Genomic DNA, 27697 nt, shown 5'->3' with positions numbered 1-27697 from the left:
TTAGTCCGATAGCAAAGAAAATACGACAGGTGGATTACATTCAGCACAAACCTAGCGCCCACCAGAGCTCAGAACTATTCAGTTCAACTGCATCTGACACCCTCAAACCCTCACTCCCATAGAGCAGTTGGTGTGGAGACTCTCGACCGAGCCAATTTTGTTTTGTTTTTTTAAAAGATTTGTTTATTTTATGTATGAGTACACTGTAGCTGTATCTTCAGACACACCAGAAGATGGCATCAGATCCCATTATGGATGATTGTGAGCCACTATGTGGTTGCTGGAAATCGAACTCAGGATCTCTGGAAAAGCAGTTTTATGCTCTTAACCGCTGAGCCATCTCTCCAGTCCACCGTGCCAGGTCTTAAGAGCCAAAGAGAATGGCACGGACGCTAAACAAGTTGGCAAACAGACCTCATCAGCATTCGGTCAGAAAACAGATCCATCTCAAATTGCTCGTTTTTAACTTATAATCCTTAGTCCTAAAGCCCAGTAGGACTTTCATCTGTCTCACCTTCCTCTGCCCTCTGTCTTAACCTGAGGAACCAATCAGAATAGGGATCCCTCAATTCTACACAAGAAGGATCAGGACCCCGCCATCCTGGACTCACTAGCCAATCAGAGACCATCTTGAATCCAAGGCAAATAGATCACAATGTACTCCCTCTCCGCGACTTTGTTTCCAAATCCTGATCTGTGGTGGAATTTCTTTGCTTTCTCCTCTTCCCCTCCGATCAGTGAAGAACGAGCCTGTTGTGGAATTTCTACTTTTATTTGACAATAACAAACTGCATATAAAAAAGGGAGAAGGCAGGCACGGAGGCCCTAGATCTGCTCCTCTCTGCTTCCCCAAGTAGTCACCGTTCCTAGGCCCAAATAAGGACCACCCCCTTCCTGCCTGGTGGTGGGGTGAGGATTGACAGGCATGGAAAGGCTGTGTGTTTTTGTATGTTGTGTAGAGGGGTGTTGGGGCTCAAGAATGGAAAGGGGTCAAGGAGAAAGGGCCTTCCCTCATCCCTCATCAGAGTTGGCACCCTAAGGAGGTGTATTGGAGGGGATTCTGAAGGTCATATGCCTCAGCCTATGAGACGGTAGAAGATCCAACATCCAAAAGTGACCCAGTGACTGGCCCAGCTGAGTTCTGACCACTTGTGGACAGTGTATGCCATGCCATAGCCCTGTGGGAGAGAAACAAGTCATGATTTTGAAATTCAACAAGGACAGAGTTTTGGGAAAACCCATCTTTTGCCCAGGGATCTTTGGTACTTCATATTCCTGAATAACAGAAGGGTCTAGGTACTTATCAAGGATGACCAAATAGTTTCTTTTCTTCTTTAAAGATCATTTTAAGGGGCTGAGCATACAACTTGATGGAAGGGTCTACCTGGGGGAGGCCGTAGGTTTTGAGTTCCAGCACACCAAAAAGAGTCATTTTAAAAACAAGCAATGTGCTGGATGTGGTGGGTCACGTTTGTCATTGAAGTCATTTGTATATGAAACCATTGGAAATCTGAGTGTCCACCAATAAGGGACAAAGTAAACCATGTCAAATTTTTGCAATGAAAAAAAAAAAAAAAGGGAAAGAAAAAAATCAGGGGAAGTCAGAAGTGGTGACAAACACCTTTAGTCCCAGCGCTCAGCACTCCGGAGGCAGAGGTAGGCGGATTTGTGAGTATGATGCCACTCTGTTCTACAGAGTGAGTTCCAGAATAGCCAGGGCTACACAGAGAAACCTTGTCTCAAGGCGAAAAAATGAGGGGACAGAAACTAAAATATAGTGTGTGTATATTTGATATGCTTTGAGGAAGAGAGTTAATAAATGGATAAAAATGAATGCACGGGCATTTTGAGGTGAATCTCTACTATGCTTACTTTTTGGGTTGTTTAAGGGTGCTAAGGATCACATTCGAAGCATGGCAGACAAGGACTCTACCACAGAACTGTTCCCAGTCCTAAAGTTTTAGTCAAGCCAGGGTTTCTCTGTGTAACCCTGGCTGGCTTGAAACGTACTATGTAGACCAGGCTGGCCTCAGACTCACAGAAATCCACCTGCCTCTGCCTCCTGAGCGCCGAGACTAAAACCATGTGTCATCACACCCAATGTTTTAAGAGATGTTAAAGCCAGACTTGGTGGTTTATGTCTGCCAATAATATCATCAATTTGGGAGGCTGAAGTAAGGAGGGTCTTTTTCTCTAACAAGAAACCAAAATGCTTGTGACAGCTGTCGTGCAATCTTTTTCTCAAGACATCATTTCGTTGTGTGGCCCTGGCTGTCCAACAACTTGACCTGTGTGTAGACTAGGCTGGCCTTGAACTCAGAGATCTACCTGCCTCTGTGTCCAGAGTGCTAAGATTAAAGTCATGTGCCACCACGCCCGGAGATACAAGTAATCTTCACACTAGGGACACTAAGATTTGACAAACAAGTTTCAAGCCAGCCTGGACTGAAATAATAGCAGAACAGAAAAAAAAAAAGAGTTTTACTTACTTTTTTAGGAGACAGGGTTTCTCTGTGTAACCCTGGCTGTCCTGGAACTCAGGAAAACCTATGGAACTCCGTGAACGAGGCTGGCCTTGAGCTCAGAGACTGGGCTTGCCTCTGCCTCCTGAGAGCTGGGAGCATGTCTCACCATACCCCAGCTGCAAACCCAGATTTTCCACACTCAATTTGAATGCAAAAATCTTTAAATGTTTATAATTAGAAAAATAACACGAAATTTTATTTTTAATTAAGAATTTAAAAATTGGGGAGAGGTGGCTGAGAAGTTAAGAACGTTGGCTGCTCTTCCAGAATTCCAGTGCAGTGGGAGAGTTCAATTTCTAGCCCCTACATGGTGGCTCGCAGCCATCTGTAACTGTAGTTCCGATATGATGCTTTCCTCTGGAAATTTACATGCAGACAAAATGTCCATATACATAAAATATATAAGTAAAGAATTTTTTTAAAGTGCTTCAAGGCTAGCCTGGTCTACAAAGTGAGTTCCAGGACAGCCAGGGCTACACTGAAAAACCCTGTCTTAGAAACAACAAAATTAAAAAAACAAAACAAAACAAAACAAAACAAAAAAACCAAAAAAACTACTGGAGAAGCTAAGACAGAAAGATATGGAGTTTGAGACTTGGAATAATGACATCCTATCTCGAAAAAAAGAGGGAGAAAAAGAGAGAGAAAGAAAGTAAGATTTAACTAAACAAAAAGTAAATTTTAGATTCTTCAAAGGCCATGAATTAATTTTCGAACTAAGAATTTTTAAAGTAGGCTCTTAATTATGTTGCACAGGTGGCAACACGCCTCAGCTCACACGACATCCCTGCCTCAGCATCCCAAGCAGCCGGCACCTGCATCACCACTCTAAGAAACAGCATTTTTAAAGCAGAATCCAGGGCTATCAACGTAGCTCAGTCGGTAGAGTGATTTACTCAGCACACAGGAAGCCCTGGACTCCATCCTCAGCACAGCATAAACTGGGCCTAGAGGCGCAGGTCTATAATGTACCACACCGCAGGTGGGGGCGGGATGATTAGAAGTTCAAGCTCATCTTTGGCTCCATAATAAACTTGAGACCAGTCTGGGCTACATGAGCTCGCTCTCTCTCTCTCTCTCTCTCTCTCTCTCTCACACACACACACACACACAGAGAGATGGCTGGGTTGTGTAACACAGTATTACATGTCTTGAATCTCTGGGTTTGGTCTCTAGCAGCCCACAAAACTGGGTGTGGTGCATTGGTGCATGCCCGTAATCCCAGCCCACTGGGAAGTGCAGGCAGGAAGGTCACCTTGGGTAAATACTGAGTTTAAGGCCAGCCTGGAATAAATACCTGAGACTCTGTATCAATCAAAGCTACAAACAAAGCTGAAATCTGGGACTAGGAGGTAGAGCAAGTGTATCTAAGAGGAGGGAGGGTCTCCATTCAGTTCCTAGTAATTAAAAAATGAGATAAAGGCCTGGATTTTGTATTCTGTTGCAATAGAATAAATTTTAGAGAGTAAGTAAATAAATATTGCAGTTAGCCAGCCTTCAATTTGAGACAGTGGGCAGATGAAGGAAGGCATTTTTACAAGCTAAGACACATGACCCTGGCTTGTTCTCACTGCCTTGGTCTTCAAGGTTCCCCCAAACAGTAACTGCCATCCCTGGTTCACCTCCCGGCCCAGGGCCCCACCTCACCTGCTCCTCTGTGGTGTCGTCCACATCGACATCAAACAGGGAGCCCAGGTAGGCCAGGTGGAAGATAGCCAGGGCCCCAAAGAGCAAGTTTAAGGCTCGTACCCCCAGGCCCTGTGGGGGGACAGATGGATATATTTGGCAGCTGAAATTGCTCACTGTTCCCCCTGCACCTATGCAGGGAAGCTCAGGGGGAACACAGGCACTTTGGGTCCCGGGATGCCCAGGGTACCCCAAGATAGGAAAGGGATGGTTCAAGGAGTTTCTTATGGGAGCCGAGGTGTCCAAGGACGAGGGTGTTGGTCTTCCAGGTTGGGGGAGATGTGAGTGTTCAGGCAGAGTAGCAATAATGGGGGGTTTTGAGCCAGGGAGGGGGTTATAGTGGTGAACATCATCGCTGGGTAGGAGACAAATGTGAGGGTGTCCGCATTTTTTATGGCAAACAGAATGAACACAACAAAAAAAAAAAAAAAAAAAAAAAAAGAAAGAAAGAAAGAAACAAATCCAGCCCTGACCTAGAGGGCCCATTTTTTCCCTTCACTCTGCTAAAGCCACAGTGGCCTCCTTCCTCACTGTTCCTCAAAGAGGCTCATGTTGCGGTGGGGCTTTTGACATGGGTACCCCCTTTTCTTGAAAGGCTTCCCTCCCTTCCCTTCCTTACTTAAAGGACTTAGAAGTTGCCTAACCCATGGAGGCTTTTCTGACCTTCCCAATGAAAAGGGAAACCACCACCACACTTCCCGTCCCCCTTTCCTTATGCTCAGCGCGATGCGCAACCTCGCAAACTATTCTTAGCCTTGACTGACTTTCCTGTCTCCCCAATTAAAATCTTTGTCCCAGAGGGCCAGGACTTTGGCCTGCTTTAGTTCACCACTTTGTCTCCAGCACCTAGAACCAGCAGTTGCTCAATAAATATTCAGTGTGTGGGGGGAAACGAATGCCAGGTGTGTATACAGCAGGTGCTCAATAAATGCCTGTTAGAGAAACAGATGCCAGTGAATAGAGGCAATGTTTTTAGGGATGTCTCAGACACCAGAAGAGGAGGCTGGGCACCCGGAGACAGATACAAGATGGAGACAGATACAAGCGACATTTTTGAAGGGCAGTGTTGGGTACCAGGTTACCCATGATGAACCCTCACCAAGCGATGCCGATGCGAACAGTCGGGCAGACAACGCTTCGACAAGATGCAGGCACTGAGGAGCTGAGCCAGGCGCTTTCTGAGGACTGGACAGTATGGGAAGGTTAGCCTTAGGGAACATCGGCTCCAGCCTCCCATGAGCCTTCCACCTGTACTGTGCCAGGCCCTGTCTGCACTTACCATGTTCCACGTATGTGATAAATGCCAGGGAAAGCAGCACAGCAGCCAGGTGGAAACTGAAGCCCTAGAGACCCAGACAAGGGGACAAGGAGAGTGAAGAGAAGGCTCTGAATCCCCCACCCCCAGCTTCCCTTGATCCAGGTCTGTCTTGCTTACGTGCAGGAGGGCACTGGCTGCATAGGTGACCAGCACAGCAGAGAAGGTCCCCAGGCGGAGGGCGTTTTTGAAAACATCTGCAGGTGGAAGAGACATGGGTCAAGATTTCTGGAACGTCCACCGGCTTTTCTAGAGAGTCACAGGTAGGCTGATAACCATAATCTGTAGGGCCCCTCAGGAGGCCTCTTACGAGGTCTTCAACTGTCACAAGCCTGAAAATGACCTCCCAGTGTTCCACTCTGCCTTAGCCAGACTTCCCAGGGTCAAGCCAACCCTGCACGCTTCCAGGTCCTCAGGGCAAAATTCTCCCTTCCCACACAGCCACACTCTTAGCAAATGTAATCAGCTCTTCCTTTGGAAGCCCACTTCTCATCGTGGGCTGTGGCCAGCACTACTGCTGATCCTCAGTCAGCTACAGTGGCCCTCACTGCTCTCTTCCTCTGTCTTCCCTCCACTTTCCTCCACTGAGCCAGAGGGATCCAGTAACAACAGCAACAACAAAATTCAAAGGGGATCAGTTATGATCCAAATATCCAAATGACTCTCCTCTGATCCCATCCTTGCTCAGAGTGACTGTCTCCCAAAGGAAAAGTCAAAGGCAGTCCAGGAGCCTCTTGAGGATCTCTCTGAACTCATGTTCTGCTACAACCCCTCCCTGAGCCTGCCCATAGACCAGAATTCTTCAGGTTCTGGGGATACAACTCAGAGGCTTGCAATGGTTCACCTTGGAGCTGTTTCCATTCCCCTAACGACTTCCTTTCTGTCTCATACACACCAGGCAAACTCCTACCTCAGGACCTTTGCACCTGCTGTTCTCTCCATCTGTCCCATTCCTCACCCTTGTTCCTTCCCTTTTCCTCAGTGAAACTTTCCCTGTATAAATTGTCCATAATATCCAGATCATTCCCCATTCCCTGGTTCCCATTTCAACATCATTATGATTTATGGTGGCATTTACCACTCCCTGACTTACTTTCTTATTTACTTCTTATTACTTATCTTTCTTATTTATTATCCACCCTCCAAAGTGACAGTTCTACCAGGTTAGCAAATGTGCAGTTTTGTCATTGTTCCTAATAGTCCTCATTTTTGAGACAGGATCTCATGTATCCAAGGCTCAAAAACAGCTCAGTGTATTTGAGTATGACCTTGGACTTGTGACACTCTAGCCTCCACGTCTACAGACCTGGGACGACAGGCAGGTACACACCCAGTTTTTATTTAGTGCAGGGGATAAAACTGAAATACACTAACAGCCTATGATGTATCTTCAGTGCCCATCACACAATAGTTGCTCAGTAAATGTTTGCTGTACAAATGTATGAAAAGCCCTTGATCACCAACTATTCTGGAGTGGTGACTTGTTGACTCACAATTATTTAACCAATAAGACATGGGCAGGTTCCAGCTTGTGACAACTTCCACCATGGACCGGGGCAGCTCCACATTCAACGGTCTAGAGACTGTCAGGTCCCTGTGGGCAAAAACAGACATTCCATTACAGTTGGAATCTCAAGCTATCTGGTGGCTATGTTTGTTTGTTTGTTTGTTTGTTTGTTTGTTTTTGTCTTGACTGGTCCCTTCCCAGGAACACCTCCCACCACCCTACAGTTCCTTCAGGCAGCACCCTGTGGGAGAAGGGGCCCCAAAGCCCTCCCCACCATTCCAGGTGGTCCTTCTCCTCCGTGAAGCCAGCCCCGGCCAATGTGGCTGTGGCCTCAGACAGAAAGCCCACAAAATAGTTGCTGAAGTGGAAGGAGACAGCACTCTCGTAGGCTCGTAGCCACCTGTGAAGGGCCAGGAAGAGAGGCATTACATTTGGGCCTCGACACGACACCCCCCATGTTTTACATCATCCCGGCCATATGGACTCACCTTACCATGGTGCCCCTAGGGCCCCAAGGGGTCAGGAATGCAGCAGAGAAGAGAAAAAAGAGAGTCAGAGAGGGCCTGGGAGTTGGCCTGAGTTCTTCATAGATAAGACAGAAACATGGTAGCAAAAGAAGCAGACCGTAATGGTCACACACATACATTGTCAGGTGACTGGTTTCACGTGGCTCAAATGAATGGGTGAGCTGGCATGTGACATGGCCCTGCACACTAAAATGGCCACACAGCCAGACAAAAAGGTTCTCAGCCTCTCCGCTCTCTAACCAGAGTTTGTCACCTTCTAAGACAATAAAATAAAGTCTGAGTGAGATACAGGGACAGTTGAACACTCACTGTGCACACATACACTGTCAATTTCACAGACAGCGTAGAAAGTAGAGAGCATCCTACACAGAAATGTTTCAATTAGGCCTGGGCTTTGTGTCCTGCTGTTTAACTCAGGGTCAAGTGATTTCAATTTTTGGAGTCTGTCCCTCCCCTCCCCCCTCTTATTTTTTTTTAAAAAGATGGGATTTCTTTGTGTAGCCCTAGCTGTCTCAGAACTTATCTATAGACCAGGCTGGCCATGAACTCAGAGATCCGCCTGCCTTTGCCTCCCGAACACTGGGTTTAAAGATGCGTGCCACCACTGCCCGGGCTACTTTTTGGAGTCTCATTCAGTATCTATCAGACATAACCAGGAGCCAGTAAGTAAAGGGAGAGAGTCACACAGTCAAACCACTAGCAAACAGCTAGATACGGTCGTGGGCAAATACAGACACCGGCTCGTAGCTTGCCAGAATCCTTTACTCGGGTAAGCAGCAAGCAGTCTGAGAAGGCAGACAAGCTGGTAGAGTCAATCATAAGCGGGCACGCTGCATGCTGTACAGGCAAACCAGAGTTACAGATAAGCTATAATCACCAACAAAGCTTTACCCTAGCCAGTGACAGCCACACAAGCCCACCACTGAAAATGCACAGCCCAGCCAGTCAGGATTCAGTTCCACACTCAGGGAGTCAGTGGCCACAGACAAACGATTCAACTCTGTCTTCCGGAATCACAGACAGTTTAGAGTCACCAACTAATACACACTTGACACTTCCCATTACAGTCACATCGCTTGTTTCCAGTGGTACGACAGAAGGACATCCAGACACAGTAGTGTTGGAATGTCAGTCACACATGGAATCACAGAGCCAAATCTTGGTCAAACAGACATCCACAGACAGACACTTGGTCTCTGTGCGGTAATGAGGTAGAGAGATGGTCAGTCAGACTCAGATGTCTGGAAGCAATTGGTCCAAGGCTCTGGCCCAGCCCTGGTCAGCCCACTTGCCCTCAGCACCTGCCCTCATTTACCTGGCTTTGCGTTTCTTGCTGTAGTAACAGAAGACAGACAGAAGCATTAAGAGACAGGCTCAGAATTGGGAAGACCCAGCCTTCTGCCCAACCCCCTCACTGCTACATAGGGGCCTTGAAGGCTGTGCTCACTTGCGAAGGAGTCGGTCACCGTCGAGGGGGATGAAGTAGGGGAAGAGGTAGGGGCCCACACAAGTGGACAGTACAAGGCACAGCAGGGCCAGCGCCAGGCTCCGGGCCACCTTCTTCAGCCATCGGCGGCTCTGTGGGATCAAGGATCCATGAGCACTGCCCCATGGCGGTTCCCACAGTCCCTGCCCACCTGGTCACCCAGGAGCTCACCAGTGGGCGGCCTTGGACAGCCTGTAGGTAGCTGTGGAAGGATATCCAGGGCCCAAAGACGATGGTGCCCACAAAGTAGAGGTAGCCCATGAACTCCACAGGTGAGGGCACTGCACCCACCTCGCCCCGGTCCAGGTCGAAGCCCAGAGACACCGCCTTCATGGCCACGATCATCTGGGCCCCTATGTGTGGGGCCCATGGTCAAGTGTATGGATAAGAAAGCATGTCACCATGAAAGAAAGGGTGCACCACGTGTGAGGTGAGAGGAAAAGGAAGTCACAGTGATAGATAGAAAGAAACAGAGACACAGATGTCAGGGGAAAGGGAAGCCTACACTGTATGGTGGTTTATGAAGGGGCAAAGTCCGGGAGGGCTCTAAGGAGATGAGGAGGGGAAGTGGGAGGATAGAGCTACCCACCTCGCATCTTGTGCCATGTCACGGTGTCCACCATGTGCATCTCACTGAGGAAAAAAGGTGATGTTCTTGGGCCTATGCCTCCTAGGGCTTTGGACACTACAGGGAGGCACCAAGGTATTGAAGGGGTTCCTTCCTAACCCACATAACACAGTAAGAAAAAAAGTCCCAAGACCCCCTCCTCCAGGGGAAGCCCATGTTCAACCTATCCTGTGCAGCCTCATGGAAGGACATGTGTTTCAGGTCCCCTTCAGGAACACTTGTCGCCCTCTCTGGTATCCTTTCCTTGCAGAATGATAGTCCCTGACTCCTCTTTTGCTCCTTAGAATCTCATGCCATCCTATCTTGGACCACTTCCTCAAGGCCTTGGGGACCCGCCTGCCTTCTGCCAACAGGGGGGTGGGGGGAGGGTGAGGATGCACACCCATACCCCATGAGCAGGTAGATGAGGATGGTGACGGAGAGGAAGACGCCTCGGTGGGAGGAGTGCCGGCAGAGGAACAGCACGAGGTAGCACAGGAGGCTCAGCAGCACGACCCAAACCATGTGCAGCTGGAAGAAGTGGTAGAGGCTGAAGAAGCCACCTGCCACGGTGCTTGCATGCTTCAGGTAAGACGGTAACCCTTAGGGTGAGAGGGAGAGAGAGAGACAGAGACCGGGAGGGAAAACAAGAAGCGGGAGGTTGGTAGTCTGGCGACAGAGGAAGGACTTGGGCAATAGGGCCCAGTCTGGGCAAAAGCCTAGAACATGCTGGGGTCTAAGGGGACCCAAAGCTGCTACTGGAGAGCTGGCATGTGTGGCAAGGCCTGGATTGAAAAAGCAACATCCACTAAGGATATTTCAGGGACACTGAAAGGAAAGTTATCAGTTGATGTTGGACAAGGTGGGGACGATGGATGAGACCATGCCTCTGTGTGTGGGTGTTGGGGGCTGTTTTGTTCTCAGGGACCATATACTGAGGGACTTGGGGTGAAGAGTCATGATATCATCAGGTTAATGGAAATGATTCAGAAAGAGGATAGACAGGCAGAAAGATAGAGCAATTTTGGGTGATTGACATGTAAATATATTAGTATACATTCAGCTTTTCAGTAGCCTGGGGGAGGGGGAAGGAAACACCCACTTAAGATGAAAAGAGCTGATTAGAGAACCTTTGGTTTTTTGAAATGTCTGTATCCTATAGGAATCCTGGGGATTTCGAAAACTCTCATTTGGATATTGACTTTGTTACAATTTTAGGGCCTTCATAAAATCTAAGAATCCAGAAATTTCACCATGTCCTGATTATAGGCATTAATAATGTCAAAATTTTGGAAGTCCAGCATGTGAAAATTTCAGCTTGGCAGACTCTTCATGCATTCGACGCTTTGGGATCGGATATTTTTAACACCAGCAATCTGGGAGCTGACTGATAACCTTGGGACATAGACAGTTCAGGATCCCACCATCCCAGAGTGCAGAGATGCTGAAGGTCATGTCTCGGTTTAACATAGGATGTGGCTGGCCATAGTGTGGGCTGAGGTGGATGTGTTGTGGTGGAAGGGGGCTTAGCTTAATGGGATATAATGGGGCTGGACCTGTAGGTGTCTGTGGTTTGGCATTGCAGGATGTGGCAGGCTAAGGTATAGCTTGATATCCATGAATGTGACAGATAAGATAAAACCTGATGTGGAACACAGTTTGGTAGGCACTTACCCAGCCTCCAAAGGAGGCGGCAGGCGAAACAGATGGTAAGAAGCAGCCAGATCTGGTCGAGGCCCTGTTGGACAGTAGGCAGGAGACAGCCCTGCAGTAGCTGCTGGAAAAATTCCTGGCGGCTGAAGGTGGCCATTGTGGACCCACACAGATGGATGGACAGATGGATCTGCCAAAGGGAGGACACAGAGTAAGATATCCATGGGGCTGCCCACAGTCAAGGTTTGGACTTAAGCACTCAGGACTTCAGCTTGGGGCTGCCAACCCCCCAGGGTGCTATTGGAAGGCTTTGGGGGAGGATATGAATATCAGGTACATCGGGCTGAACCACCAACTGTGATATCAGTGGGTGTCCTGGATGCACTGTGACCCGCAGGGAATGAAGGACCTTGTGTATCTTGAATGCTGTGAACAGTCCGGTTTGCTGATGATAAAATGATATGCATTCTTGATGATATGCATCAAATGGGCGGAAGAAGTGGGCTCCTTGGTTTCCAAGGTAGTCACTCAATGTGGAGTGCAGAAAGGGGGAGTCTGTGACACTTAGGGGCCGTGTGCATCTCTCCTTGTATGGATGTATCCTCCGCGAGCTTCATCTCACCCCACTCAGCAAAAAGCCGCCAACAAAGCCTTGTCCTGGTCGAGGGACTGCAGGAAAGTGGAAGTGCTGGCAGGGGACATAGCAGGGAGGGAGTCCTATAGGTGATGCGGACGAGGTCCCAGGACAAGGGGTATAGATCCGCGCCCCCGAGGCCGGCTTAAGGATGGAAACGTGGGAACCGCGCGCGCACTGCTGGAGACCTACCTGGTAGAAAGGAAGCCGTGGTCCTGGGGGCCGGGGACGCACACTGCTGCCACTGTCTCCACCTCCTCCGGGCAGCCTCCCCCGCAGGCCGCAAGGCCGGGACCAGCAGTGGCTCCCAGGGCGGCGCGGCCGGCCGAGCGGGCCCTTTAAATCCCGGGGCGGGCTAGCAGCTGAGTTCCTCCAATCGGAAAGCGGGAGCGGGGCGGGGACCCGGAGGATTGAGCCCGAGCATCGCGAGGAGGAGCCTCAGGGTTGGGGGGCGCGGGGCGCTGAAGCACGTCGGCTCACAGAAGGTTCCCTGGTGCCCTTTTCAGGCCACTTGCCATTCCAGCTCTGGAACGTTTGGGACGCAAGAATTTCCCAACTTCCAAGAAAACACTTCCTAATGATTATTTTATAATCCTTAAGAACCAAAATGGAAAAGATAAGGGGAGGGAGGAGGTTAGCCCCTTTCCTGCCAAAATGCTCGCCCTTGTGGTCAGTCACGTATAGGTACTGGTGTAACCCTAGTCACCACTGGAAAAATAAGCCGCGGTTCCTCCTTTCCTATCTCCTGGGGAATCTGAAGGAATTTCCAATCTTCCTTAGCCCCAGGGAACTGATCAAAGCTTTTTGTCAGTAATGACTATGTCACCTAGGAACCGTCACTAGGTGCCTTATCGACCCCCTAAGGGTTAGCTGTAGGCATTTGATTTATCTTTAACTGATTTTGTTTGCTTAATTCCCCAATTGAATGGACCCCGTAAAGTAGGTGACCTTATCTGATACTAAGTTTAAATGTTCCCGCAAATTAGAAGGGGGCTAAGACTGAGCGCAAAAAAAAAAAAAAAAAAAAAAAAAGGAAAAAAAAGGGGAAAAAAAAAGGACCTGATTAAGATCTGTATTGGTTTCTGCGGAACAACACAAAGGGTTTATGCCGCACGGTTCTCTATTGAACCTACGACGCAGTCGTGGGCTTTCAATTCTATTCCTAGGCTGATGAAACCTTCAACTCCCGTGAAGAGCCCATTTCCCCTAAGGCGCACTTATAGGGCATTAAGGGGCTTAGCGCCAAATGTGAATGTGAACAGAGAAACACACCCAGGTCAATCTTGACCTCATCCTGACCCCAGGAGCTAAGGAAAACAGGTTCTAATAAGATTAATGCCTGGCTGTGTGGCGGTAAGGAAGTAGTGCCCATTCACTCTGGGCGGTGTCCCTTTCGGTTAAACAAAAGGGCAGGATTAGCAATTCTTGGTTTGGAAAAACTTCTTGTCTCTGACTCTGCTGTCTGAGGATGCAACCTATGGCCTTGTGCTTTCTAGGTAAATGCACAGCCGCTGAGTTTTTTTAACATGTATTCAAATGAAGTAAATGACTAGTCACATTTACAAATGAAAAAATATTTAACCCCGTGGGTATGTGTGTGTGTATATATATATATATATATATATATATATATATATATATATATATATATATATATATATATATATATACACACAAGTATTTACATCAGCTAGATGCACAAATATAACGTCACTTCATCTAAAGTACAATACAGGACTGGATGTCTCAGTGGTTTAAGAGTACTTGCTACTCTTTCAGAGGACCTAAGTGTGATTCCCAGAATTCACATGGTGATTCACAACCATCTGTAACTCGTAGGTACTCTTGTGATATGTATTCATACATAAAATAAATCTAAATAACAGTAGAATACAGCTGGTGTGGCTTGCACATGCCTTTAATCTCATCACTAAGAAGGCAGAGGCAAATTCTGTGAGTTTGAAGCCAACCTGGTTCACATATTGTGTTTCAGGTCAGCCTGGTCTACATAGTGAGTTCTAGACTTTTCAGGGCTACATAGTGAGACCCTGTCACAAAAAGAAAAAATTAATCTCTATATTTTGGGCCATATAAAAAACATGTACAAATCAATAAGAAAAGGAAAACTAAGTTGTACCAGACAATGGATAGTGGAAACAGATAATTCATAGCAGACAATATCTGAAATGGCAAGCCTATCTATCTATCTATCTATCTATCTATCTATCTATCCTGTACTTCAAAGTCTGTATATCTTAATTAGATTCACATTCCCTTTTGGGGGAAGATGGGGGCAGAGTCTCACTAGCCCTGGCTGGTTTGAGTTTACAGGGATTCACCTGCTCCTGCCTCCCAAATTCTGGGGTTAAAGGTGAGCACTACTACACCTGGCCCTTTTTATTCAGTTATTTGTTTTGAGACACAGTATAACTCAGGCTGTGTAGAACACGGTGGTCCTAAACTCAGAGATCTGCCTGCTTCTGCCTGGGATTAAAGGTATACCCCACTACGCCCAGCTCCATTTTATGTATCTGTAAATAAATTTACTTATCAATTTTTATGTTTATGGGTGTTTTGCCTTCACATGTTGTGTCTGTGTGTCACAAGTGTGCCTAGTGCCCAAGTGAGTCAGGTCAGAATGCTTTGGATCCTCTGAGACTGGAGTTACCATGAGCTGTAAATTGAGCTGCTATGTGGTTGCTGGGATTTGAACCCAGGTCCTCTGAAAGAGCAGCCAGTTCTCTTAATCATTGACTTATGTCTCCAACCTCAAATTGTATCGAGGGGGAGGATGGACTCACACATGCCATGACAAATGTATGGAGGTCAGAAGCCAACTTGCTGGAGTTAGTTCTCCCCTTCTGCCATGTTGGTCCTGGGGAGTGAACTCAGATCATCTATCCGGCTTGGCAGTAAGTGCCTTTATCCTGCAAGCCATCTCTACATTCCCAATACCCCCACCCGCTTCTTTTCTTAAAACAGGATCTCATGTATCCCAGTCGGAACTCAACATATAGCTGAAGATAATGTTGCATTTATGATCCTCTCACCTGCACCACCCAAGGGCTTGAACTAGAAAAAGAGAAGCCTGGGTCATGAGCTATGTCATACAATTAGTTTTATTTTGGTTTTGGTCTCCATTTTATTTTATTTCATCTCATTTTATTTTTGAGACAGGGTTTCTCTGTGTAGCCTTGGCTGTCCTGAAAGAACCTCCTTGCCTCTGCTTCCCAAATGCTGGGATTAAAAGATGCACCACCATTGCCTGAGTAAGCCTCAGTGTTTTCTTATCTTTTAGAATCTTGATAGGTTTTCCCATTCATTTTGTTTTTGTTTGTCTGGATGTTTATGAAGGTTGCAAGTCAATTCTTGGAAGGAATGCTCTTCTTAGTGGATTTATCTGATACGATTAGACTTACATTATGTATTTGGGGCAAGAATTCCACAAAGGTGATGCTGTGTGCTTAGTTATCAGGAGGTGCAAGATACTGATTTGTCTCAATACTGTTAGTATTTGCTTTGGTCAGCTGATTAAGACAGTATCATACAGGTTTCTCCATGTTGCATGTCCTTTTCCCAGTATCTAGTACCTTACTGGGAGATTTTCTTTTGAAACAGGACTTCCTTATCTTGCTTAGGTTACCTCCAACTATTAGAAGATACTGGAGATTGTATACTTGTTTCTCAGCCCCATAGTAGACACCCAGATTTAGTTTCCATTGGTGATTTTTGCCTGAGGCAATGTCTAATCTGATGGTAGCCATAAGATAAGAGGATTTTTTTTTCCCTAAGACAGGGTTTCTCTGTGTAGTCCTGGCTGTTCTGAAACTCGTTCTGTAGCCTCAAACTTACAGAGATCTGCTTGTTTCTGCCTGCCTAGTGCTGGAATTAAAGGCAGGTGCCACCACCACCCAGTCTATGATGGCTTTCTTTTACCTGGAATAGCTGGGATTTTCATGGCCTTTCTGTATAGCACTCATAAACTTATTTTAACTGACAGGTTAAATAAAAATAACTTGTATTTAAGTAAAAACTAGTATTTACTTATTTTTTTAGAGATAAGATTTTGCTAGGTTGGCCCCAAATTCCTAGATTCAAGTGTAGTGCCAGGGAAGGGTTAGTGAATCCCAAAAAACAGACAGGAGTCAATCTGATGCAACTCACAGTAGGGTCTTTATTCTATTTGAGCTAGCTCGTGTCCCCCGTAGCACCACCATCATACAGGAATATCTATGGGGCAAGGCTTTATAGAAATCTACAAGCTGGAGTGTGTGTTTAAGCATCTAATTGGAGAGCTACCATGGTCTTTAACATAATTGGCTAGTGCTATTTAAGTTTATAATAGAGTCATATTATAAACTTAATTTCTATTTCCCTTAGCATTGGTGGTCGTTAAGCAGGGGGTGGGCTTGTAACCTGGGGGTGCAGATCTGCTGAGGAGACACTGGAGACGTTGGTCTTGTTGGGGGTGAGCCTAGAGACTGGAGCTAGAATTGGGATTTGTTGGAGGGTAACTTGAAAACTAATGCTAGGTACCAGCCTGTTAGTTTACCTGAGTCCAGTTCTCTAAAATGGAGTCAGAACTTAAAAGCTATTTACTTTCCTTGGCTTCCCAAGGAGCTGGAACCCCAAAGATGTGCCACCATTGCTCAGATTGTTTTTCCACAGTAAAAGAAAAAAAAAAGATGCTTGGCATGGTGGTGCACACATTTGATTGCAACACTTGGAAGGCAGAGGCAGGTGGATCTCTGTGAGTTCAAGGCCAGCCTAGACTACAGACCTAACTCCAGAACAGCCAGCGCTACACAGAGAAACCCTGTCTCAAAATTTTGTTTTCAAATACATGTTTAGTCATATATCAGCCAAATATGTATGACTCCCCCCCGGGGGGGGGGTAAAAGCAGGTGTCAGATCCCCTGACACTGCCATTACTAGAGGCTGTGAGCCTCCCTGTACTGAGGTGGTGGAAACCATTGAATTCAGGTGCAATATTATTCTCTTAATTCATGAGATATCTTTCTGGGCCATCTGTTCTTCTTTTCTGTCTGTTTTTAATCCCCCCATTTTTTTTAAGAACTAAATTGAGATGGCTCGGCAGTTAAGAGCACTTGCTGCTCTTATTGAAGATCCAGGTTCCAGCATCCACATGGCAGCTCACAGCTATCTGAAATTCCAGTTTCCCAGAATCCAGTGCCCTCACCTGACCTCCAGCGGCATTGTATGCTTATGGTGTATGTTGGGGTTCAGGAAGTACCACACAAAATCACTTTATTGGTGGTTTAGTCCCTGTAAATTCTGGGGGGGTCTGTTTGGTTGATATTGTTTTTTACAATGGGGTTGCAGATCCCTTCAGCTCCTTCAGTTCTTTCTCTAGAGCACACATGGCTCCAGCTGCATATGTAGCAGAGGATGGCATTGTCTGGCATCGATGGGAGGAGAAGCTCTTGGTCCTGTGAAGACTTGTTTCCTCAGTGTAGGGGAATGCCAGGCTGGTGAGGTGGGGGTGGGTAGGAGCGGGAGCATCCTCTTAGAAGCAGGGGAAGGGGGATGGGAGAGGGGGAGCTGGGAAAGGGGATAACATTTGAAATGTAAATGCTATGTAAAATAGCCAAGTAAAAGAAAAAAGAAGGCAAAGAGATGTAATGTTTTGTTTAATACTGGAAATTTTCATTTCAACTCTATTGTGCAATACTTACGTTATAAAAATTGCTTGTAAATGTATTGTGTATATGTGTGATGAGCAGGCATGTATTCCATGGTACATGGAGTCAGTTCTCTCCTTTCATCTTTCTGTGGGTTTCGGGAGAGCAGAACGCAGGTTGCCAGGCATTGAACGGTAAGTGCTTTTACCCACTGAACCACCTCAGCAGCTCCAAACCAGTCTTTCTTGCTGCCATCTAATAGGCTGTGCTGGTTTTAAGACTGAAGGATTTAATTTCACAAAGACTTGTTTTTGCACATTGTTGAAACCTTGGCTGGTACAACCTCCCACACAGGACCTCATGCTGCCATAGAAGCCACCCACGGAGACAGCACCTTAAATTCTGATGTGGTGAGCAACCTAAGTGGCCATCTCGCTGTGTATGACGTGAAGCTGGTTCAGAAGCTGAGTAGCTAGCTAGCTAGCCCACTTGCCTGGCGCATATAAAAGCCCTGGGTTCTAATTAAAGCCTCTCAACTCCAGCCGGCTTTGGAGAGGAAGGAAGCATTTGTTTCTCTGCAGGATCCCAGATTTCCCCAGGCTTTCCCTTCGACTATGACGAACCGTGGCAAAAACATTGTACCCACATAAACAAAATGACCAAGTGTCTCCTAATCCTGCTGGTAGGGTTTGTTTCCTTTTTCCTCCAGTGCTAGGGATGGAACCCAGAGCCTTGTGGGTACAAGGCAAGCCCAGTCCCCCCCACACACCCTGGTTAATAAGCATTCTTACTGCCAATTACAGCTTTAACTTTCACTGTACTCTATCTCCGTGTACGACTTGGTGAGGCATACAACCATAGGTTTACCATGACATCCTATTCAGAGCAATTCTTTAAACATCCTTACCTGGACTGGTCATGGTACCCCCCACCCCCCCACCCAGTTTATTATACAGCCCTGGCCTCAAAGTCAACATTGTTCAACCTGCTTCAGCCTCCAAGTGCTGAGATGACAAGGATGTGTCACAATGCCCATACAAGAGGGATCTCCTAGGCTCATTCAAGAAGCAGTCTGAGAAACACAGGAAGATCTTATCTCAAGAATTAGTCAGGTGTAGGTTGACAAATGTCTGTAATCCCAGCTTGGTATATGTTAGGCCCTGGATTCCAATGCCATTCCCAGCAAAACACACACACACACACACACACACACACACACACATTGGAGGGGGGAATGAATAATGTAATTAAAGTGTTAAAAATAATTCTATGAAATAGGTCGAAACATTAGGTAGATAGCTTACTTTACATCCCAGGTTGGGCTTGAACACACATCACTAAGTCTCCTGAGTGGTACATTTACAGATGTGCATCCCCATACCCAGCTCCTTAATGACTTATTCAAATCCCTTTGTGCAGGAGTAGCTGTGGAGAGTAGAGATTATGGATAATCGCCACAAAGGGGAGGTATGTTCAAAAGACATGGGTCCAGTCGCCAAGCCTGTCCTTGTGAAGAATGGGTCACAGACCTCCCTGACTTCATCCCCAGCCACACAAGTTTCTCCATCCAATATGATAATGAGGCCTGTAAGTGGAGGTGAAAGGGGAAGAAAACAGGGCAGCCTCAAGGATACTCAAGTGCATAAGTCTAGGATCCAGCGATCCTTATCTTCTGTCCCTGTGTGTCTGTCATCAAGCGTCTTTGCCAGAGCTTGTTACCAGGAGCAGAGCTGACCTTATTCCTTTGCCTTGCCTTCCCGCTGACACCTCCCCGCCTTTGCCGTGCCTGTGCCTTTCACCTGGGAGGCTGTCTTTTCTCTTCTGTCTGGAGCTTACACCTTTTCTGTCAAGACTCAGCTCTGTGTCACCTCTGAGGTAATGCTACCCCTGAGGTAGAGAAGACTTCCCATTTCCTGTCCCACTTTCTAGACTCCCTCACCGTGGATGGATCCCCTTTGACCTGACCATCCCCCCAAGTATCCATCCCTGTCCTGTCCCAGTGCCCACACTGCACATTTTTTCCCCCAGGCTAATGTAGACTACTGGACTCCACCAACCAACAGTAAGGCTACTGCTGGCCTCTTTCTGCTTGGTGAACATTTGTGGGGTTAAGCTGCAGCAGGGCTCTGTAGTGCTGAGGTAACACCAAGGCCGGTTTTTGCCCATGGCTTTCTGTTTCATCGCACCTGCATGCCGTTACAGCCTGGCTCGTGTCAGGGTGTAACTTCTAGAAGACACTGAGACCACTTCCAGTGGTGCCAATAGGGCCCAATGCCCAGAGAGTCCCTGACACAGGTTTAAGATGGTAATTTTTGTTCTCTTTGGAAAGAAAGTTTCACGGAATCTAGGTTGGCCTCGCTCAAGCATACTGTGTAGCAGATGATTAAACTGCAGACCTTTCCGGTTCTCTGCTGCCAACTGTCAGGACCCAGGGAAACTCCACTCCCCCAAGTTACAGCTCCCATTCTTCTCTGCCTAAGGAGCCATTTCCTTATTGCTGGAAGAAGAAACAAATGGCTACCTGTGATACCAATTAGCACACTAAAGTACATGCTGGGCCCCAGGCTCAGTGAGTGTCGCAAGTACTTAGCTCTTCTCACCCTCCTCCTCTCTGGCTCAGAAGCTTCTCTGCCCCCATACACACTGAGGTCAGAGGACAATTTGCTGGGGTCAGTTTTTTCTCTTACCATGTCAATTCTGAACATCAAACCTGGAGTTGTTGGACTTAGTGGCAAGTGTCTTTACAGCCTTCTTGCTGGTCCTACAATGGTTTTGTGGTTGTTTTAATTTTTTTAAAATTATGTGTATAGGTCTGTGTGGATATGCACACATTGAGTTTTGGTGCTCTCGGAAGTCAGAAGTGTCAGATCCTCTTGCAGTCGGAGTTACAGGTGCTTGTGAGATGTATGACTTGGGTGCTGGGAACTAAACTTGGGTCCTGAGGCAAGAGAAGCTTGAACTCTTAACCACTTAGCCATTTCTCCAGTCCTTCCCCGACTCTCTGAAACTACCACCAAAGATGGGAGTGTAATTTTGGCTTGCCTTGACACCTTGAGATCTGCCAGCTTGGACCTCCCGAGAGTAGAGTGAGGATTAAAGGCATATGCCTGCCACCAAACCCAACCCTGTAAAACTGAGCTGCAGTCAGAGAAATCTGAAGCTGCTCCCAAGGACATTCTGTGAGCCTCAGCTAGAAGTAAGCACTCTAAATGTTGTCTCCAGGCTGTTTGGTGTTTTCAACCTGCTGCAAGACAGGTTATCTGGGAGAGGGAACTGCAGTTGAGAAAATGCTTATCAGATAGATAGCCTACAGGCAAGTCTGTGGGCTCTCTCCTCTCTCTCCCTCTCCCTCCCTCTCTCTCTTTCTCTCTCTCTGTCTCCCTCCCCTTCTTCCTCCCCCCTTCTTCTTTGTTTTTTTTTTCAGATTTATTTATTTATTTTTATTGGATATTTTTTTTAGTTACATTTCAAATGTTACCCTGTTTTTTGTTTTTGTTTTGTTTTGTTTTGTTTTGGATACAGGGTTTCTTTGTGTCTTCTTGGCTGTCGGAGAACTCAACCTGTAGACCAAGCTGGCCTCAAACTCAGAGATTTGCCTGCCTATGCCTCCCAAGTGTTAGGATTAAAGTCTTGTGCTACACCTGGCTCCTGTGTTCCCTCTCTCTCTCACTTCTTTATTTTTTTTAAAGTTTTATTTAACTTATGTGTGTGAGTACCCACCCTGTAGTTGTCTTCAGACACACAAGAAGAGGGCATCAGTTCTCATTACAGATGGTTGTGAACCACCATATGGTTGCTGGGAATTGAAGTCAGGACCTCTGGAAAAGCAGTCAGTGCTCTTAACCGCTGAGCCATCTCTCCAGCCTCCTTCTTTCCTTCTTTTTGGTTTGGTTTTTGAGATGTGGTTTCTTTGTGTAGCCTCAGCTGTCTTAGAACTTGCTCTGTAGACCGGACTGGTCTCAATCTCAGAGCTTAGCCTGTCTGTGCCTCCTGAGTGCTCAGACTAAAGGACCGTGCCACCACACCCAGCTGTGTGGAATATTTTCTTGATTGATGATTGAAATGGGAGGGACCACCTCTCTGTGGGTGGTAGCATTCCTGTGTAGGTGGTCCTGGGTTTTATATTAAAAAAGCAAGCCCAAGCAAGTCAGTAAGCAAATGTTCCTCCTTGGCCTCTGCTTCAGCTCTTGTTCGGACTTTCTGCCCTGACTTCTCAGTGCTATAAAATGTGAGCAGAAATAAACTCTTCTCCTCAGGTTTCTCTTGGTCATGATGTTTCTCATAGCAATAGAAACCTACATAACATAACAGCATCAGAGTGGAATCAAGCTGCCAGGCTCAGAGAGGGACAGATGGATTCCCCAGAGGAAGGGAGAGCCATCTGCTTTACATGGAGACATGAACTAGGAAGGAGGCTGCTTTTTTTCTCTCCTGCCACCTTGGCCACTGTAGCTAGGTCTTCGGAGCAGTAAGAAGTTTCCCAAGAGATCCGCCCCCCACCCCCGCTTCCTTTCTGCAACTGCCCTAAATTCTGCCAGAAGACAAACTCTCTTCCTTTTATAGACCGTCTCCGCCACAAATGTGGTTCACCACTTTTGAGAATCCTTGCCATTCTAATACAGATTCATTGCCATCTGTCATGGGTGTCAGAATTTCTGGGGCCAAAGAGAGACGAGACATCTTGTGGGATAAAACTGAGGACTTCTGAACGGCGTGGCGAAGGACCAGGAGTGCCTGTAGGTTTGCTGAACCACACATTGGTGGCAGATTGCTGCAGGTATACATTCTATTTGCCAAGTCAACTCCTTCTATTTAAACACCACAGTCCTCTTTCTTCCTATCCCCGGAAACATTTCCGCCGAGGATGAAATTTGGGAATAAATGTGTGTGTGAGCCAAGCCAGACCACATGACCGACCGAAAACTGGAACAAAGTGAGCCAAACTTGCCCATGGCCTGAGGCTCTTCACTTTGTGAGAGTCCGTGAGGCTACCCCTGTGGGAAAGCCTGCTGAGTGCTGGGGAATCACAGGCAAATCAAATCTCCCCTTTTCCTGCTTCAAGCAGAGGAGTCCTTGGGCAAGCGTCTCAGACGAGTGCTCACCTGGCTGGGGCTGCTCCCATCATCTTGTAATTCCTTTCTACCTTAAACTGGTTTTACTAGGGCTTCTGCCACTTGCCACCCACATGTTACCAAAGAGCACATCTGCCTTCCTGCCTGGTCAGGTCAAGTAAGGCTGCTGTGCCATTTCCCAGATCGGTTGTCTGATGTCAGGGCATGTTAATGCTATTGAAATGAACTGTGACTAAGAGGTTTCTCAAGCTCCCGGAATCCATTCCCAATCTTCTCACAGGATCAGCAGGCAGGACTCATGAAGAACCTGGATCCAAACATCCTGCTCACTGGCTGAGGAGCTTGGCAAACAGTACTTCTGCTCAATCTGCTGGACCATGTTCCTGCTGCTGCTGTTTTATGGAATGCCTTACCCACTCACTTCTCTGGTGGACTTCGCCTTCAAGAGAGCAGGACCTGGTGGGATCAGGTATCCTCAGTCTCTAGCTGTTAGAATCATGGAGACCAACCGTTTTCTCCTGAAAAGATGGCTGCAAAGATCCTCAGTAGCCCAGAGTGCCAAAGAGCCTACTATATAGATGTGGAAACCGAGGTCCTAGAGGTGATGTCCCAGGGCACACTATAGGTACTTATCCTTGTGTTTCTACACTTTTGTGTATTTGCATTTTTATAAATGGGTATATCCATTAGCATTGCAGGGTGAACTTCTAACTCAGTTTCAAAGATAAAGGCGTAATCTGTAGAATCAGATAAGGCTTGGCTGGGGATTTGGGTCGGTGGTACAATACTCGCTTGTCTTGGGGGGAGGGATGTAAAAAAAAAAAGAACCTGCTTTAAGCCCACAGTGGCCATTCACACATGGGAAGCCAGGCCAAGGCCAGCCTGGCTATATAGTGACATAAATCTCAAAAAGAATTAGAATAACCTTGAGAGTCTGCTAGACCCTACAGAGAATTCCCTTGAAAAGGCACCTACCTGGGCCCTATACATACCAGTGGATTTGAGCAACACAAATTGGACTTTGACAATTTCAAAAAAGAGAGAGAACACAAAGTTGGGGAGGTAGGGAGGTAGGGGTGGATCTGGAGGAACTGGGTAAGGGAATAGGCTCAAAATACATTGTAGGAAATTCTCAATAAAACATTCTTTTTAAAAGGCACCTTGGGAAAGATCTTTGTCCATTGAAAAACTTTTCATCACCTTTTCTCACTACTATAGTAAACGATACAAAGCAGTGGCTTGTGGGACAGTGGACTGTGCCACCACACAGAATAACTGATAAGGTCATAGCAAAGTTCAGAACCCCGATAAAACTTATAATTGAGAATGGCAGTTCGAACTAGCACCAGACCAGGTTCCTGTTCCTGGAGGTAATCACATAACCATGACACCCCCACTAAGAGAACTGTGACAACAGGTCACATAGGATAGAACTTAAGAGTTCTTCATGCTGATGAGGTATCTAGACAGGCCCTGAGTGTTTAAACGCCAATGAACTTCCCTTCCTGGGCATCCTTTCCTGCAAAAGGCATTTAGTCTCTGGTTCACCCTGAGTAAGTCCTATGCATTCCCATCAGTCATGAAGAAAATAGTTTGGACAAGCAAAGATTGTCTCCTTCAAGAACCACTGCAGGGGGAAGCCTCCTGGCCCTCACCCAGAGCCAAGCTGGGCTCATCACAGGCCTGTGGGCCCCCATTCTCAACTCCTCTTGATCCCTGTCGGCGTCTGGGTGCACAGGATAAGAACCAATGCTTTCAACTCTCCGAGGTTCCCAGTGGTGTCTAGGCACACAGGAGTTTGAGAACCACAGCCTCCATCCCAGTCCCCACCATTTCTCACCCGGAGAAACACAGGCGGGGACCCCTAGCTTAGACTGAGTTTTGCCTCCCTGAGCGGCATTTCAGTAGCGTTCTAACACTTCAGTGGAAAAGCAGACCCACATCAGCTGTGCTTCCCCCGCCCCCCTGTCAGATCCTACCCATCCCTCAGGCTACATCCACTACTGCCTTATCTCGGACTTCATCTGGATGCTAGGTGACTCACCAGGTAAAGGTGCTTGCTGCTAAGCAGGACAACCTGAGTTTGATCTCTGGGGCTTTACACGGTAGCAGAAAGGGAAATGACTCCTGGAAGTTGCCCTCTGACCTCCAGATGCCCTTTTTCTAAACTAGATAAACAAATAGACAGGCAAATAAATGAATCTTTTAAAAAAAGTTTTTTTAAAGGCCTGGATGCTGAATGTCCTCACTGGTTTATGTGATGCTTTGGAAACTTAGTAGAATTCCCTTTCCCCTTATGAACACAAAGCAAAGCTAGGACACCCCCTCACCCCAAGAATGTTAGATGAGTCCAGGCTATACTGTATGCCCGGTTTTCTTTCAAGGAATCTTTTGTCAGGGTATATCTCACACAGCTGTGTATAATGGCCCACTGTTGCCTGACATTTTGTAGTCAGTCTCTCTTTTATAAACTTCTTTATTTATATATATAAGTACACTGTCACTGTCTTCAGACACACCAGAAGAGGACATCAGATCCCATTACAGATGGTTGTGAGCCACCATGTGGTTGCTGGGAATTGAACTCAGGACCTCTGGAAGAGCAGTCAGTGCTCTTAACCACTGAGTCATCTCTCCAGCTCTTCTATGGATCTCTTGAAGGCTCTAGATACAAGCTGTTGTGTTAGGGTTGAGGTAGAGAGGCACGTGGAGGTCTTATTATTCCATCTGGGGGCTTTTGGTAAGTGCAGGTGGGGATTGGTGAGCAGGGATGAAATGTCAAGATAAGATGGGGAGATCCCTCAGTCCTTTCTCTGAGCCAGATTGGGAATTTGGGAGCAGTAGTCACCCTTCACCAACCAGGGATACCAGGGGGTGAAATCCTGGGTAGTTCTTTAAGGAAAAGGAATTTGCTTCAGTAACAGATAGATTCCCCCTACCCATCCTTTTAAAGATTTCTTGTCTTTGGGCCCCTTCTAGGCCTCTACAAGTGAGTCAGGCACAGTTTCTTAATCAAACTGTTTGTCCACTTCTAGGTCTCAGTTGTCTGAGTAATCCCTACCTTGGTGTTGGTCCCCAGACTCTGGATTTGCACGGCAAGCTTCTCCCCAACTCTGTAGGCCATTTGGGGCATCTTTTCAGTCTACCCTGTAGAACTCTCTCACAAGCATCATGTATGAGTCTCTTCCCCATGCCCTGACAGGCTGGCTTCCTGGCACCTCATACATTAGTGACTTACAAGCCATCTCACCTTCTTACATTTGTTTCAGGGTTACCACAGACCTCTTATTTTTTAATTACTTATTTATTAATTATAAGTAAGTACACTGTAGCTGTCTTCAGACACACCAGAAGAAGGCATCAGATCTCATTACAGGTGGTTGTGAGCCACCATGTGGTTACTGGGAATTGAACTCAGGACCTCTGGAAGAGCAGTCGGTGCTCTTAACCACTCAGCCATCTCTCCAACCCCACAGACCTCTTAGAATTGCTCAGTACAAAGGGGGCAGTGGCTGAAGGAAGAAAGCAATGGTTTTTCAAGGTTGATCCTTGTTCCAACAACGTTTGAGACAAACCAAATGTTGTCAAAGTTTATTCCTGTGGCTCTGCCCCAAAACCTGGATTCTTAGAGGAGGTGCATTCCTTGGTTTCTCTGACAATCCCCAGCTAAGTGTAACTCTCACAACCATCTTCCCATGTAGCCTTGGTCTTCAGGGGTGCATTTTCCTAGACACCAAGACCCAAGGCTCTATAGGTACAGCTGAACATTGAGCACATTTATCCAGAGCTCTTAGGGGGTCTGTGTACCTTCATGACCAGACCTAGGCCCAAGGCCAGCACCCGATATATAATCACATAAGAACATGGGTCCCTGGAGTTAAACGTAGATCTACATAGGCCTAGGCTGTAGGTATACCTGTGTAACATGTATGAGTATCTAGAGATAAATATGCACAGATACTAAGGGTTGGGTTCATGTGCATATTTGATCACTTCCAAATACACATGCATTCAGATGAGGTATATGTGTACAAACACCTAACCTATGGACAAATAATCGCTTGTGCATGTCTACATATATACATATCTATGGGCACTTGGGGTACACATGCACTCAGTCTTAGGTCTATGGAAATAAATCCCTGCCGTTCAGACTGTCTGTCTGTGTTTCTCTGTCCCTCTATCTTTCTCTCTCACCCACGACTGTATGCGAGTCCCCAGAAATGGACATACGCAGACATCCAGGTCTAAGCTTGCATGTCACCTACTCACTCACAATTGCACACACATAGGCACCCAAAGGTATGTATGCACACACACTAGAAACACCAGCCTCAGTCAATGGACTCCTCTGAATGCATACAGATATGTGTAAGCACTTTGGTAGGCACATATACACACAGAGACAGGAACACTAAGGCAGCACACGTGGCAAGTATGGATTTGCAAATGGAAATATATTTGCACAACTAGTTTTTACAAGTCATCCATGCACCCCTTAGGCATATCTGCATACCAGTAGTGCAGAAAATATATACTTGTGCTGTAGTACAAATGTGTGCACGACTACATCATCTCTATACCAAATAGCAGAGCATGAACACTACACGCCTCTCTATAAAGGCACCAAAGTATCATGACTGTGTACACACAAGTGTGGGAGAATACTGTGGGATGTACAACTCTACACACTCTAGAGGGTACATGTACCTTTATGCACATATGAACACCCAGTTATCCTTGGATGCTCCTCTCTACCAACCCTGCCTGATTGGTTATGGCTCCCAGTTCCTCAAGCTGACAGACTTTTTGGTGAGACACCACCGATGACTCATGCTTTAGTTCAGCTTCCCCAGACACTTGCTTCTTCCCTTGGGCAGTCACTAAGCCTAAGAAGGCAACAGTATGCGCCTTGGTTAGGGTTTTACTGCTGTGAACAGACACCATGACCAAGGCAAGTCTTATAATAAAGACATTTAATTGAGGCTGGTTTATAGGTTCAGAGGTTCAGTCAATTACCATCAAGGTGAGAACATGGCAGCA

The 27697-nt window shown here is 46.7% G+C and overlaps 1 protein-coding gene across 3 annotated transcripts; it reads right to left on the bottom strand.

Annotated features, from left to right (window-relative positions):
- Positions 1-794: 794 nt before the first annotated feature.
- PORCN (porcupine O-acyltransferase) lies at positions 795-12239 on the bottom strand. Of its 3 annotated transcripts, XM_080910578.1 has the most exons (15): positions 12133-12239; positions 11328-11496; positions 10063-10255; positions 9636-9679; positions 9218-9399; positions 9008-9138; positions 8876-8893; positions 7522-7536; positions 7308-7433; positions 7020-7120; positions 5647-5723; positions 5491-5554; positions 5311-5396; positions 4173-4283; positions 795-1178 (listed from the first exon to the last, which is right to left on the bottom strand). In XM_080910578.1, the coding sequence occupies exons 2-15, from the start codon at positions 11461-11463 to the stop codon at positions 1077-1079; spliced, it is 1386 nt and encodes a 461-aa protein (XP_080766704.1). In that variant the 5' UTR covers positions 11464-11496; positions 12133-12239; the 3' UTR covers positions 795-1076. The 3 variants fall into 3 exon arrangements, with proteins under 3 accessions (XP_080766704.1, XP_080766706.1, XP_080766705.1); XM_080910580.1 differs by lacking the exon at positions 12133-12239 and having other exon boundaries at positions 10063-10184; positions 11328-11371; XM_080910579.1 differs by lacking the exons at positions 7522-7536; positions 8876-8893.
- Between the last annotated feature and the right edge of the window lie 15458 nt (positions 12240-27697).

The sequence above is a fragment of the Micromys minutus genome, assembly GCF_963924665.1.
Source record: "Micromys minutus genome assembly, chromosome: X".
Classification (NCBI taxonomy): Eukaryota; Metazoa; Chordata; class Mammalia; order Rodentia; family Muridae; genus Micromys; species Micromys minutus.
This window is presented reverse-complemented; position numbering and strand designations above follow the sequence as displayed.